Consider the following 14594-nt stretch of genomic DNA (forward strand, 5'->3'; position numbering starts at 1 on the left):
ATGGCCAATAGTGTGTAATGAATAAAAGTTTAAGGAAAATTATTCTGCTTTAAAATAGATTTTTGTAGTAGCTAACACTTATGTCTGAGCTATATCAGTATAAATTTAATATTGGTTGTAAGATGACTTACTTAATTTGCTAGGGAACTGCCAGGTATGTATGACATACATCACTTTAGAGTTATAAAAGACTGTTAGCTCTTGGAATGGAGAAAATTCTTGTGAAATACTGGTTTGATAAGTTCTTTGTTCCTTTTTACAAGTGAAGCTGAATTTCTTGTGTTTGTAGTACAGTTAGCATTATGTAAGACTTGCATCTCTGAGTATCCCCAGAGGTTCTTATGCCATAAGGAGTGAAATTCAGATAGAAGGCTGCTGAATGCCAAAATGCGTGTAGTTCTTGTAGCTTCACTCAACAGATCCAAATCTTTTGACTTTATAATGTAAAAATAAAATATGATATATATTAAAAATATAGTAATATACATTTTATTTATAACTGGTCTTTTATATTTAGGCCCAGCAAAAATAAGGTATATTAACTCCTATGAATACATCTTTTTTTGAAAAACAGCCGTTTCAAAACTACTCTGTAATAGCAATATTTTGTATCATGTGCATATTATACATTATTGTACAAAAAGATACATGAAAACTTCTAAGGAAATGTAAACTAAATGACTGTATAAACCAATTATGTCTTGGTTTTGGCTGGGATAAAGTTAATTTTCTTCCTAGTAGTGGGTATAGAGCTGTGTTTTGGATTTAGGATGGGAATAATGTTGATAACACACTGATATTTTGGTTGTTGCTAGGCAATGTTTACACCAACTCAAGGCTTTTCAGGTTCTCACACTGCCCCGCCAGTGAGATGCTGCGGGTGCACAAGAAGCTGAGAGGGGACACAACCAGGACAGCTGACCCCAACTGGCCAAAGGGATATTTCATACCATATGATGTCATGCTCACTATATAACTTGGGGGAAACTGACTGGGGGTTTGGAACGTGACTGGGTAACAAGCTGGGCATCGGTGGTCTGCAGGTCGTGAGCAGTTGCGCTGTGCATCACTTGTTTTGTATGTTCTTTTATCATTATTATTCTCTTCCTTTTCTGTCATATTAAACTGTCTTTATCTTAACCCATGAGTTTTACTTCCCCCTGATTCTCTCCCCCATCCCACTGGGGGTTGGTGGGGGGGAGTGAGCAAACACCTGTGTGGTTGTTTTAGCTGCCTGCTGGGTTAAACCACAAGAAATTAAAAAAAAAAAAATTATTTTTTTAATAGACAAGTAATTGATGAACCCTTTAAAAAACAACTTTATAGGAAATTTTTATCACTTTGTGCAACTGGTAATGTTCCTGTCTGTTTGTCCTAAGACAGGATATAGTTTATATGACCTATTTATTTAGGAACTTCTTTTGGTTGTCAACATTAGAATGTAAGCTTATCTGCATGGAAAGAAAGAAAGATGACCACGATTTCTGTGCACGCTCTATTTTTGGATTGTGCTTAGAGTATTAGTCCTATTATCAAGCACGTAAAACAGCACTTAAAGTGTATTAGCCTATGATGCCTGAAGAGTTTGAGCTTTCTATTTTACTTTAACAAGACATTTTCTCTGCTGCAGGAGAGTAGCAGTTTTGAAAGTGCTAAACAAGAAGAGAGAGTTTACCTTGATCTAGGTTTGGACGGTTCCTGAAGGTTGAAGGAGATAGCATCACCCTCGCAAAGCTTTCCTTCAGTCTGATGGACAAATCCACTGTGTGTCTCCTAAAGCCTTAGGAGAATCCCATATTATGGTGATCATTATAAGGTCACAAGGAAAAGCAAGGAAGTAATTTTTCTTGCACGTTAGGTTTCTTAGCTCAATACTATTTACTATCCCTGTCATATCTCGTCTTTGCCACACATCTGTCTGTCTCTTCCTCCTGACTGCAATTGCTTAAACCACTGAAGTGTGAAGCAAAAAGTTGGATGAAGAAACTGAATTTAAGCATGAATGTGAGACTGGTTCCTAAGTCACTTAGCATCTTGCATTTGTTGGAACATATAGCCTAGTGAAATTGGAGCGCTATTTGTTGACCAGCAGTATACAGGGACAGGGATTCCTTAAACGTGATGTTGCTGTTAGTGAAGTTGTGCCAATGGATTTGTGTTGCGGAGGATTAATTTTCCGACTTACTCAGCCAAACTTTTTTCTGCAAGCATTTGTCCTGAAGAGTAGCTTTTGAATGTGTGATGTCCAAAGACTTTCAGTTGCACTAGATAACTTTTTCCTTCCTTCCCTTAGATACGGAGATGTTAACTTTGGAAATAGAAATGTTAGAAAGACATTTCCCACTTTGTCCTATGGTGCTAGGTAGAGTGTGTTTTTATTCTTTCATACCAGAAGCACTTCAGAGCATTCAATGCAGCTTGAGAATAAATTCATCACCTGAAATAGCTCTGATGTTTAGTACACTTCCTGTTCTATCACAAACTTAAAGTAATTCATCTTGCATAACATGTGTTGTGAAATGGGTCAAAATCCCAGGCTTTGTACTTAGAATGCCATTGAAATCTTAACCTTTCAATAGAGATGCTTTTCTTTCAAATAAAAGTTTTTCTGCTTAACCTTTACTAGACTGAGTCTCAAAACAGGGTGAGGTTAAAGGATAAATTTAAATGTGTGTGATAAAGTAGTAGGAAATGACCTAATCATGTGATGCAGTTTAGCAGGAAAGCAGTATGCCTGAGATGCTGATGAATTCTTGATGAATCCTCAGTTGAAGTACATCGCACTGTTACCTTGTGACCTAATGACATCATATGTGCATTTTTAACTTCTAATCATATCTGGGCCTACAAAAAACAACTTGCAGCAAGAGAGTTGTTGGCCAGTACAGCTGTGAAAACTGCTTTTTGCACATCAGAGAAAAAGCTCTACCAAGTTGGTGTATAACTGACAAATACTAGCGATCTTCTTAGTGTGATAGTCAAACATAAGCCAATTTTCTGCACTATTTTAATGCTTAGTAAGTATCCCCATCCCAGCATGCAAGACTCAGTAATTTGTAAAGAAATTGAAATCAGCTCTTTAAAAAAAAAAATCGTTACTACAACTTACGGAATTAGTTGCACAAAAAAACCCTGTATCCATATCAGACTAAATAAGAATCCTGCTTAAATCCCTTAAAGTCACCTTCCTCTGGCTTGGAGGTGGGGAAGTAAAAAATAAACACAGGTGATATGGTGTTGCTTTGTAACTTTCCCCAAAGAGTAGAAAAGTCCTACACAGGAGGCTGAGTGGATGCCAAGATTACTGTGCTTACATGCAAGATTGACTCCACTAAGTGAAAAGGGGATTTAATGCAGTGTCTTGGCAACTTTTTGCCTATAATATCAACAGCTCTTCCATACAGACTGAATTAGATAGTTTAAAAATCTGAGGAGCAGGCTAATTACAAGGCTGTAGTGTTTGTAATTTTATTGCCTTGACCAGGGAATCCTCAATTCTTGGAAACAACTTCTCCTAATTAAAATCATATTAGATATATCAGGGGGAAAAAAGTTTTCATTTTGTATTACATAGTGCTTTTGGGATTGCTTTCAGAGTTTTTTGTTCACTTTTAGAAGTGGTGTCTACAGACAACCTTCATCTGCTGCAGCATGCTTTCCAAATGATAAATTCTCTACAGTTTTTCACTAGTTAGTTCTAAGCCCATCTTTGGGAGCTGTCTGCTTTGAGCACCTTGTGTGTGCTGCACCTGTGAACTTGGAAGGGTGGTTTTGCATTCCAAACAAAATATTGAGTATAGTCTTTGTTTAAACACAAAGCTAAGAGACTGTAAATGATGCAATGCATCAGCATCATCAAGTATTTTGCTGTACGTTCCCAAGCTTGCTGTACTATCTGAAGCGCTAGTTTTCACTAGACATTCTCAGGCTATTTCAAAGACAGCCATGATGACTCAGTGTTCAGCAAGTGCTTAAAAAGCATTGATCTTCAAAAGGAGGTACTGGGAAACCTAATGCTAGCATCAAGTTATTGTTTCTCTGCATGTGCTTTAGTTTTCCATGCATGCTTGTTTATTTGTACAACTTCAGTTTTGGTTCTCTGTCTCTTTCTTTCCAGGAACTGTGGAAAGTAACTGACCTCTGTTGCCTCTTTCCTGTCCTTTGAAATGTTTATCACATCACAAATTCTTCGGAGTTTCAGGGCATCTCAGCTGATCATAGACAGGAGACTCTGTTTTTGAAGATAATATTTTATAATTTTTATCTTTAAAATGTAATATATTATTTGATCTCTGGGTCTTGTAGGACCTGTACAGCTACCTGTCTGATATAGTAAGCCTGACTATTTGAATTGGCTGAAGATACCCTTAGTCCTCTTCTCAATACTGTGCCCTTTTTAGGCATCTTTTTGCTTTAGGCTCTCAAAGACTCACAGCTTTTCCTCTATTTCCCTTGTCCTCATGTAGGTGATGTAAGTTTTACTGCTTGCTTCCTCCAATAGAAGGTATAGCTGAGGTATTGTTTTCCCTTAGGAACTTAAATAACGATCAATTTTCATGAGTTCCTTATTGATCCAGGGAGAAATGCATGCTGGTTGATACTCTACCAAAACTAATGCCAACTTGTTAATTGTGTAAATAAGTTTTGCTTTAGGGGCTGAGCATTTCCCTCTTCTAGGGTAGTAAAGGTATCTTCAAGCAGAACCTTCTTTTTCAGACTATAAGAGTAATGAATTCAGAGCTGGACAATTAAATGTAACCAAACTCTGGGACTTCTCTGTCCTTAAAAATGAAGTGTTTTGCAGGCATCATGAAGAAAAACCTGTGATTACGCAGGGCTAATTAGATAGATTCAGATGACGACCTAATGTGAACAAGCTTCCCTATATACTGTATAACTTGAGAAATTATTGGGCCTTTGTACTTGAAACTTACTACTGGAGACCTTGAAATCCAGGCATAATCAATGGTTGGAGACTTACAGCGATGGACATTTGATTGTTTGCATATATATGAAGTCGGTTTTTCTCAATTTTTGAGTGGAATTAATTTAAATCTTCATTGATGACCTCTAAGAGTAAGCTTGTGTTGGGGTGCCAGCTTGTGACTTGGGAGACCTGGCTTATCTTCCTCACTTCTGCCCCAAACCAGGCCATCTAGGCAATGTTCTTACCTCCCTGTGTCTTAGTTCTGTACAGACAGATGGGGACCATAGTGTATTTTTCTGGAACATTGTAAAACATATTAGAGTGTGAAAGATGCTTAGATATATATGCATAATAGATCTTAAATTTGGCACTGTTAGGCAGGCTTTTGAAGTTGATATCTTAATATTAAACCTGGAGCTGCTAGTTCAAAATGTCTTAAATCTAATGTAACGTGATTTTTAATGAAAGGGAGTTTTTCTTTTATAAAAAAAGTCTGAAGATTGTTCTCAAAGTGACTATGTTAACCTGATCATTCTTCTTTGGTAGGTTTTTGAGAGCCTGTGCGAAGAGACTGTATCAGTTCAAAAGCTAGTTTGTCTTTTTTTTTTTTTTTCCTTCCCCCAGGTTGATTCTGCTAATGCTGGAAGAGTGTTGGCTTCTGATGCAGCTGTTTTCTTGAAAAAGTCTGGATTGACAGATTTGGTACTTGGAAAGGTATTTAATCACAATTATTTAATTGTCCTGTCTCTTGCTTCAGTTACTATCCTGTGTAAATTAAAATACTTAGTGGTACTACAGGATATGTGATCTTCCCTAATGTGTTTCCAGTTGTGCTATCCGATAGTTTCCAACTTCGGTATCCTTGCTTATTCTACTATGTATGTAGCTTGTGGTGGAAATTAAAACAATATTTAAATTTGTCATCACAAACAAGTGCTATCATGAAAGTTAAGATCTTAACCTTCATCCAAGAATACATTGTTAAATAGTGAGAACTTGCCAACTTCCTCTCAGTGCTGTCGAACACTTTGTGTCTATTGTTTTTATGTTTCAGATTTGGGACTTAGCTGATACTGATGGCAAAGGTATCCTGAACAAACAGGTATGGTTATTTATGTGACACATGAGGTTAGTCTAACCACTAGCAAGCTTTGAAAGAAGATAAAAGTTAAGATTTCTGGTTCAGGAAGGTAGTTTTTCTAATTGGAACAAGATATGTACTTCCCACTTCAGTGTAAGCTACAATAAATTAAGCAGCCTTCAGCTACTTCATCAGTGATTTTTTGGGATTTTTTTTTTCTGAGCTGCTGTGTAGCTGTGCAATACAATATACTGAGAAGTAATTTAAGGGTTAATGTACTGTATTTACTAAAAAGGTGGGTTTTCCTCTTAATCTTGGAGGAAACAATGCAAAAATTAAATTTCTAGTAAAATATTCAGAATTCCTATTTATCTAATTTTGGTGGACTTGACATTACATTCTGTTTGGAGTTGTTCTTCCAAAGTTGTAGCGATGAGCAGTATGGCAGTCACTGCATATCAGTGGTGCTACTGAAAAGCTCTAATGTGCGTTGCTGTTTGGTTTGAAGTATAGTTACTTAAATAACAGCTTGTGGAGAGCTAACAGCTTCATCCCATAGTAGGAAAAGGAGGAGCTTGTAGTAGCTACCAAACAATTTTTTATTTTTCTCCAAACTCCTCTTAGTTCATTTTTCTCATGTGCTGTACCTTTCTTTCCTCCCTCTCCATCAACTGCCGCCTTTGGGATAAACTCTGTTCCTCCAAGATAAACAGCTGTAATTGTTTGCTACTTAAATTTTCACTGCTCTGCCATAGAATAACTGAGTGCTGAGAACTAACTACACTAGCTGTGAAGTTACTGAATGCTTGGAGCTAGTAACTGCAAACTTTGCCCCACTGGAGGAATTCAGTGGTTGCTGACTGCTGCTTTCTGCCATTTTGTGATCCCCTTTGAAGCCATTTGCAGCCCTTTGTATATATAGCAATACTAGAAAAGCTCTTAATTCTTCTGAAATTTGAGTATTTTCATATAATAAATCCTTTAAAATTTCATTTTTCCTGTAGGAATTTTTTGTGGCTTTACGACTTGTAGCATGTGCACAGAATGGATTGGATGTTTCCCTGAGTAGTCTTAATTTGCCTGTTCCTCCACCAAGATTTGTAAGATTCTTTTTTAATTGAACATATCAACTCATTAGTGAGAACTGCTTTTAAGTGAACAATTAGGAAGGTTTGGTATAAATACCAAACACTTCTGAGAGTGGTGTTGTAGGGCAATAGGGCCCTACAACAGGGGAAAGTTAAGCAATGTGGAGTAAGAATAAGGTGCTACATGTTCTAGTGGGGATTTTAATATAAAATCATGTATAATTTGAATATATATATATGGTATTGGTTCTATTAGTGTTGTCCTTAATGGAATAAACATTTTAAATTTCTTACTCTAAATTTTGGTATCCTTAACTAAGGTATGAGTGACTAAAATGCAGTTCTGGCTTTGAGAAGGAACTTTCTCAAATAAGGAAGTGGTTTTACAACGTCAGAACCATGTCTCTTTTAATGTGGGTTTTTTCCTGTTTTTCCACAGACTGATACTAGTAGTCCCTTGCTACTCAGTGGAACAGCATCAAGTGATGTACCGTGGGCTGTTAAGGTAAACTAAAGATCAGGCTATTCCCTAGAACTGTGATGTGGTTTGCAAGAAAACATAAGTCTGAGAAAAATATAATGCTACTGGTACTGTAGCTTATGAAGTATGATAAATTACCATTCATGCCAAATCTGTAATTGGGCTAGTAGACCTAATTTGATAAAAACTCTTGGCCCTTGGGAAATCTCTTCTTGTTTAGAAATTTGGAGGGGGATTAAAAAAAAAAGGGAATGGTTACCTGAAGCCATGAAAATAATTGAAGAATAAATCTTGCTGGGTTTTGGATGAGTCTCTAGCTTACTTAATGTCTCTTTCATATTGCTTTTAAGCATCAGAAACTGCAATGTGTGTATTTCCAACTGTAACTTTAAAAAAACCCAAAAGGTAATACTTTTAGAACTGCTGCTTCTTAGGCTACGAGTGTGACTGTTTCCATAAGTAATATTTTTCTTCTGCCCCTGCAGCTGGAAGACAAGGCCAAGTATGATGCTATTTTTGACAGCCTAAATCCTGTGAATGGACTGTTGTCAGGTGATAAGGTGAAACCTGTACTCCTTAACTCAAAACTGCCAGTGGATATCTTAGGACGAGTAAGAATATCTTTCTTATTAATTGTTAATTCACAAATAATAACTGTGCTACAGTTGGCGGTATCTGTTTTTCAAATAGAAGTTTTGTAGTAATGAGCTGAAGTATTAAATACTATCTTATGGAGTGGTCACATGTGTTAACTATTTAACTTTAAAAAAAAAAAATTAAAATAAATGATATTTTGATAGATCACCTTTTACTAGAGTGTATCAGTTATGTGTACTCTTTAACACTTGGTTTTAGGGCAGGGTGCCCTTAGTGCACTCTGTCTCTGACTTAATCTCTCTTCTTTTGCATGATTTATATGAATGCATGCTGATCACTGAAAACTAATAGAACTTAGGATATGGTGGAGGGAGGCTGTTCACAGGTTTGTTTTTAAGGAGGTTTTAAATAGGAAACAGCTGAAGTTCAGGCAAACATCCCTATATTCTGCTTTTTATTTGTAGGTGTGGGAATTGAGTGATATTGACCGTGATGGAATGTTGGATCGAGATGAGTTTGCAGTTGTAAGTGTCTTCTGCCTCTTGCGATTCGGAAAGCCTTATGGCAGAGGTTTAAAATAGATGCATTGTGTATTAATTTTTGACTGTTTGTGTGGTTCATTCATTGCCTTTATTCGGAGACCTTAATCAAGTTTTAGTACTAGTTAATGTTTCTGTCAGTTTATCTAATGTCTCTCATTACACAGCAGTAACTTTTCTTTGTGGGCTAAACGGACATTAAAAACTTACACCTGTGATCTGCTGTTGCCTGAGAGACTGCGTGATTTCACTGAATAAGTTTTACCTTACCATGCAGTGTTTATAGTACTTGAATGCCTCAAGATACCTTTGAGGAAAATTTTAAAGAAATTATGTGTAAATTGTTCAGAAGTTCATAGCAAATTAGAATTTTAACACTATTAATGCCAGGACTGATGAAATAATGTAAGAAGTGGTAAGTAAGTTTCACTTTCCCTAAGAGATGGCAAGTGAGAAGAGTGGGAGGCTCTTGCTTTTGAAGACTCTGTAAGTCTTGAATGCGATAATAATCATGCATCAACTTTTCCTCAAAACTTTCAAACTTTCAGCTTGTTTTTGCATGTAAGTGAATTGGAGAGGAAGGAATTACACATTCACTGTGGAGGAGAGGGTTTCATTTTAAGCACAGAAATATCAAACCTGAGTTTAAGCTAACAAAATAACTGCATTCTGCATTGCAAGAATCTTTAAAAAGTAATGTGACCTTTGTGTCCTCAGGTAGGACTCAAGTCAGCCTTTAATTTTAATTTCTACAAACCATTGCTCATCCTTTTAGAGTCAAAAATTAAAAAACAGTTATAAAAATACTTGTTCAATTGCTGAGAATTGACATTATGGACAATGTGAAAACCTTGCTTAGGTATTTTTGTAATGTAAATATGTCGAATTTACCTTTCTGCTGTCATGAATATTTTTGAGAATGGATAAAAGTGTAAACATGGCTGTCTCAAATATTGTTCTAGTCACCTTTAGGCACCTATATGTTTCCATTTCTTGTGAAATCAATTCCTTTAAGACCCTCAGAGTTAACTGTTACTATACTTGATTTCCTGTGTTTATGCAGTAATTCTTCAGACTTTTAGCTTTGAGATCAGAGGATTGATATGCTCTAGGCAAATGTTGGGGGTAAATTGATAATCTGTAAAGTATTATAACATTTATTTAAGATGCAGTTCTGTGTACATTTTAATAATTTTATGACTGTTGTTCAAGACAATCACAACAAAAGAATAGTCACTAAGCAGAGCAACTCCTGCAGAAACAGTGAATACATTAACATGAACTGTTTAAAGTGTTCTTCTAAATAGAATTCCACAAGTGGTGGTACAAGCTTGGTAATATTTAGGAGAATCATCTTAATATTCTAAAAGATAATGAACTTCATTTGCTAAGCACTGAACCTCAAATGAAAGTAGTAATGATAAACACAGGCCAGAAGGTGATAAGCTGCAATTCAGTTGAGGGGGCTTGTAAGGGAGAAACATAATGAAAAAAATGCTACAAAGTTCCTTCTTAACTTAATAATTTAATTTTTATATATATACACACACACACATATCTTATATATTTACATCCACATGCCTTTTTTTCTTGTTCAGGCCATGTTTTTGGTGTACTGCGCTTTGGAGAAAGAACCAGTGCCAATGTCCTTGCCTGCAGCTTTGGTGCCACCATCCAAGAGAAAACCTGTTAGTGTTCCAGGAGCAATGCCATTAATCCCATCTTCAACATCTACCAAAGAGTCTCATCAGTCCTTGCCACCTGTAGGCATTTTAGCTGCCAAAACGCCATTAATACAGGTATAATTCTGAAGTTATTTGGGGTTAGAAGATCTCTGCTCTTAATGCCATGCTTTGGAGACTGCCTCTATGAAGAGTCTTGATACAGGTTTTCAGTTTCCTCCTTGCCCTATAGATTGGTTCATGAATTTGAGGACGCTGATGGGAAGACCAGGTGGAGAAGTACAAAATTTATCTTCTGCTTTTTCTAGATGCCTTCAGATATAAACAGTTAGATTATGTAGTGAAGATTTTGAAGATATATTTAAAATAAATTATTTCACAGCATCAAGCTCAAACAAAAGGTCAGAAAATTAAGAAAACAGTTTAAAAACGTAGTGCAGGTACACATCTGCAGAACGTAAGTCTTCTGGCTGAAGACTGATTTGAATATGGACAAGTTCCTAACACAGATTGTGGCAGGCATGTGTGTGCAGTTGTATGTGTACGCATGCCTGCAACTTGAAGAAGACGTTAACGAAAATGTAATAGATAAATGCAAGCAATGGAAAAAGAAGACTAAAGGTCTGGCATATCCACCTAAAAACATGAGATTTGGCATTTGTTTCAAATGTAATTATTAAGAAACTTGATGCCTTCCACTCCCCCAAACATCTTATTTAATCCTGGTCATTTTAGAATGCAGAATTTGGGAAAATGTCTTTCCGAGTAGATTATAACTTACTCCTTCTATTCAAAATTTTAAAAACCCACAAAAAAAACCCCAAAACAAACAAAAAAACCCAACAACCAAAAAAATCAAACAAAAAAGAAAACCAGAAGGGGATCTAAGGTAAGAACTGTAGTACTTAATGCATAAGATACTGATTGGACATCTGGGTACCCATATTTGAGTAATTGGTAAGAAACTGGAATCTTAATTCTGGAGGTGCCAAGGTTTTCATCTGGCAGTTTACTTGGTAAGACTTGCTGTGTGTATTACAAAGCAATGCCATTCGGGATGAGTGTTTCAGTGTATGTTTTGTGTACAGCACCATTTGGGATTCATTTAAATGTCCTTGTATGGTGAAATTAATTAGTCTCCACAAGCATGCTCCTTAAGGCATTTTTACTGGAAAAAAAAACCCAACCAAACCATCTTTATAGTAGCTTAGTGTTTGGAAAAAAAGTTGAAGTAAGAGAGGTAGCTCTAATTACCGTCTTCACCTTGATTGGATATAAATTCTACAATTTAGAATGTGCCAACTATTAACAGTCTGGGCTTGAGCAGTTCTTCAGTCCCTCCAGCTAAAGCTCTCCAGCCGTGTAAAGAGGAATAAAATTGATGGAGCCAGACAGTAAGCAGGACTATGACTGAGCACCGTGATGAAGGTACAACCCCATGCTGGGAGGAGATCTGGGTTCCAGGGAGTACTTTAAATACATAGGCAAAGAGGCAGAGCAGAATCCGCAGCCTTTGCTTCTGCTTTTGGAGTTGCTTGTGGGTCTCTGTGCATCTCTGTTTTGGAGAATAAAACTGATTCATGAACTAGGCACCTATATCACTTTTTTAAATCTGTGCTGTAGTCATTGAATTATGTAATTCTGAAAGTAAGTGAAAACAGAATGGCCTATATCTTAGTATTGTGGTTTTTGTTGTTTGGTTTTTTTCCCTTCCATCCCCATCCCCTTCAGTGGGTTGTATCGCCTGCAGACAAAATTAAGTATGATGAGATCTTTGTGAAAACTGACAAGGACATGGATGGATTTGTGTCGGGTGTGGAAGCCAGAGAGCTGTTCTTGAAGACAGGACTGCCTTCTGCTCTTCTTGCACATATCTGGTAGGGATTTTTTCCCATGACAGCTGTTTAGACGATGGCATGGTTCTCGCTCCTTCCTAGCACTTTTCAGGAAAGGTGCTATGTTGACATTTCTGGCAAGTGAAAGTTGTTTTTTGTATAGAATAGCATGGCCTCTGTATAAACAGTGGTAATTAACTTGCTTCTACTTTTGGACAGAAAGGGGGGAAAACAGGTTTATGCTATGCGTCATCTCCTAGGGGAGGAGGTAAAGCTCCTGAACACAGGTTGTTACATACACATGGTGCACTTCAGTGAAATCCCTGTATTTAAGACGTTGTAGTGTTTCTGTGTATCTAAACACAGATACTACGCATATACTGGTAATGAGAATTATCTGTATAAAATTCATAGCGTGTGAGACTTACGGCCTATTTAATTCTGCAACTTGTTTGTCTTTCATTACGGCTAGTAGTGACACCCAGTGCTTTTTTAATTCTTTCCCCACTAAAAGCTATTGTAGGACACTTGGATAAGAAAAACTTTTTTTTTTTTTCCCAAGGTATGGTTAACATAACCTCAAATTTAGGAAAATTAGATAAACTTGTGTTGGCTGTGAAAAGTTGTTTAATTTAGAAGGAACTTCAGTTACAGATGCTCGGGTGGTGTTAGTGACTCATAGCCCTGATTCTGCCTTTCACCAGATCAGAACTTACCGTAACAGAGCTGTGGAGCTTAGCATGCAAAGAGAAGGTGGTTGTGTATGTTTGAGTAGTGTTTCCTATTTATTACCATGCCTTATTTCTACGTTGTATTTTTTAGAAGAGGAGATATATACTAGCAATTTTCACATTTTTAAATGACAGCAAGTACAGTAAACAGGGCTATACTTGCAGGATTGAGGATTTGATCTATTTCATGTGCATCTCTGTACAGGGCTCTCTGTGACACAAAGGACTGCGGAAAGCTTTCAAAGGAACAGTTTGCTTTGGCTTTCTATTTAATTAATCAGAAGTTAACAAAGGGCATTGATCCACCTCAGGCTCTAACTCCAGAGATGATTCCACCTTCAGACAGGGGTGTTGGTTTACAGAAGGTAAGGATGGCTTTGGCATTTTTGGTATAAATCTCCAACAAAGAACATTAGTTTCAAAGGTTGTGCGAGAAACACCTCACGTACTGGCATACCTTAAATTTATCAGAATATCAGGAAGAAAACAAGTCTGAAGTGCAAAGAATTGACAAAACACTGTTCCATTCATGTTTCAAAATGAAGCTGTCATTTATTACGCCTGCCAACCAAGCGGAGAGATCTTCTATTTTGAAGGAATAGTCTTTCTACTACCTGTCTAAAGAAATTTTAATTTGCATTTGAAATAACATGCACAAGTTCAATGTTTTTCTCCTACCGTGTTGACAATTACCTTTTTTTTTTACATTCCTTTTTTAAGAAGTCTGGAAAAAATGTGAACTAAATAAAGTTTAGAATTACATATTTAAAGTTTTTAAAGTAAATGGTCCTCCATTTTATACTTCACAGATAGTTTAAATATCTTCATAGTCTGTTGATTGCCATCTATCTTAATCCAGCAGTAGACTATACCTCAGCAGTTCAAGTTGCATTTATCAGAATGGTAGAGATCATCACAAATTCGGACTTGTTTTATGCATCACAAAGTCTGATGTGGGTTACCTTTTCTTGGTTGTGCAAAACATTGACCTAATTCTACAACTTTCTTAAACAGAATGAAAAATTTGCACCTGAAAAATTGAAACTCAAAATTTGGCACTACTTTTGAGTTTCTGTAACTGGTATCTAATTTCTTTTTACATTCTGTTTTTAAAAAGTAATTGCTTTATTTGCAACTCTACTAATCTTTTTTGTATGTTTGCTTTCCTTTCTATGTCTCTTTTCTAGTTTGGACTGTTTTTTCCATTCTGCACCACTCTGCTTTTCATCCTTATTATTCTGTCAGTTTGTTAACTCTGCTTTCTCAAGGTTAGAGAATCTTTGCTTTTCTAATATTTACTGTCTGTTGGTTTAATATTGAACATCCTTCTAAGACTCTCACATAATCACTGAAATAGCCCACCACTTCTCTGAAGTGTCACAGTATGTTGCAATCTCAGATTATTGCTAATTTCCATTGTTCATCTGGAAGATAAACCCAGACCTCTGTGGCTGTTACCTGTTGGTAACACGTGCTGTTAAACTTGAAAGAAAGTGCTATGTCTTACCGTGTTGAAATTGCTGGGGAAGTGGTGACAGAGTAGTAACCCAACATGACATTGTCATTAGGACTAATACTCATGGTTTTACTGATGATATGGCAGAAAATGTGGTGATCAGAACATGTTAGATGA

The 14594-nt window shown here is 36.5% G+C and overlaps 1 protein-coding gene across 7 annotated transcripts in view; it reads left to right on the plus strand.

Moving 5' to 3' along the window:
- Positions 1–14594, plus strand: part of EPS15 (epidermal growth factor receptor pathway substrate 15) — a 52598-nt gene that overhangs the window by 7695 nt on the left and 30309 nt on the right. For all 7 annotated transcript variants that reach the window (XM_075759422.1, XM_075759427.1, XM_075759429.1 and 4 more), the window contains exons 3-11: positions 5552–5641; positions 5982–6029; positions 7013–7108; positions 7536–7601; positions 8063–8188; positions 8639–8698; positions 10312–10512; positions 12127–12272; positions 13167–13326. In XM_075759422.1, the coding sequence (XP_075615537.1) occupies positions 5552–5641; positions 5982–6029; positions 7013–7108; positions 7536–7601; positions 8063–8188; positions 8639–8698; positions 10312–10512; positions 12127–12272; positions 13167–13326 (993 nt within the window). The remainder of the gene's footprint in view (positions 1–5551; positions 5642–5981; positions 6030–7012; positions 7109–7535; positions 7602–8062; positions 8189–8638; positions 8699–10311; positions 10513–12126; positions 12273–13166; positions 13327–14594) is intronic.

The sequence above is a fragment of the Balearica regulorum genome, chromosome 8, assembly GCF_011004875.1.
Source record: "Balearica regulorum gibbericeps isolate bBalReg1 chromosome 8, bBalReg1.pri, whole genome shotgun sequence".
Lineage (NCBI taxonomy): Eukaryota > Metazoa > Chordata > Aves > Gruiformes > Gruidae > Balearica > Balearica regulorum.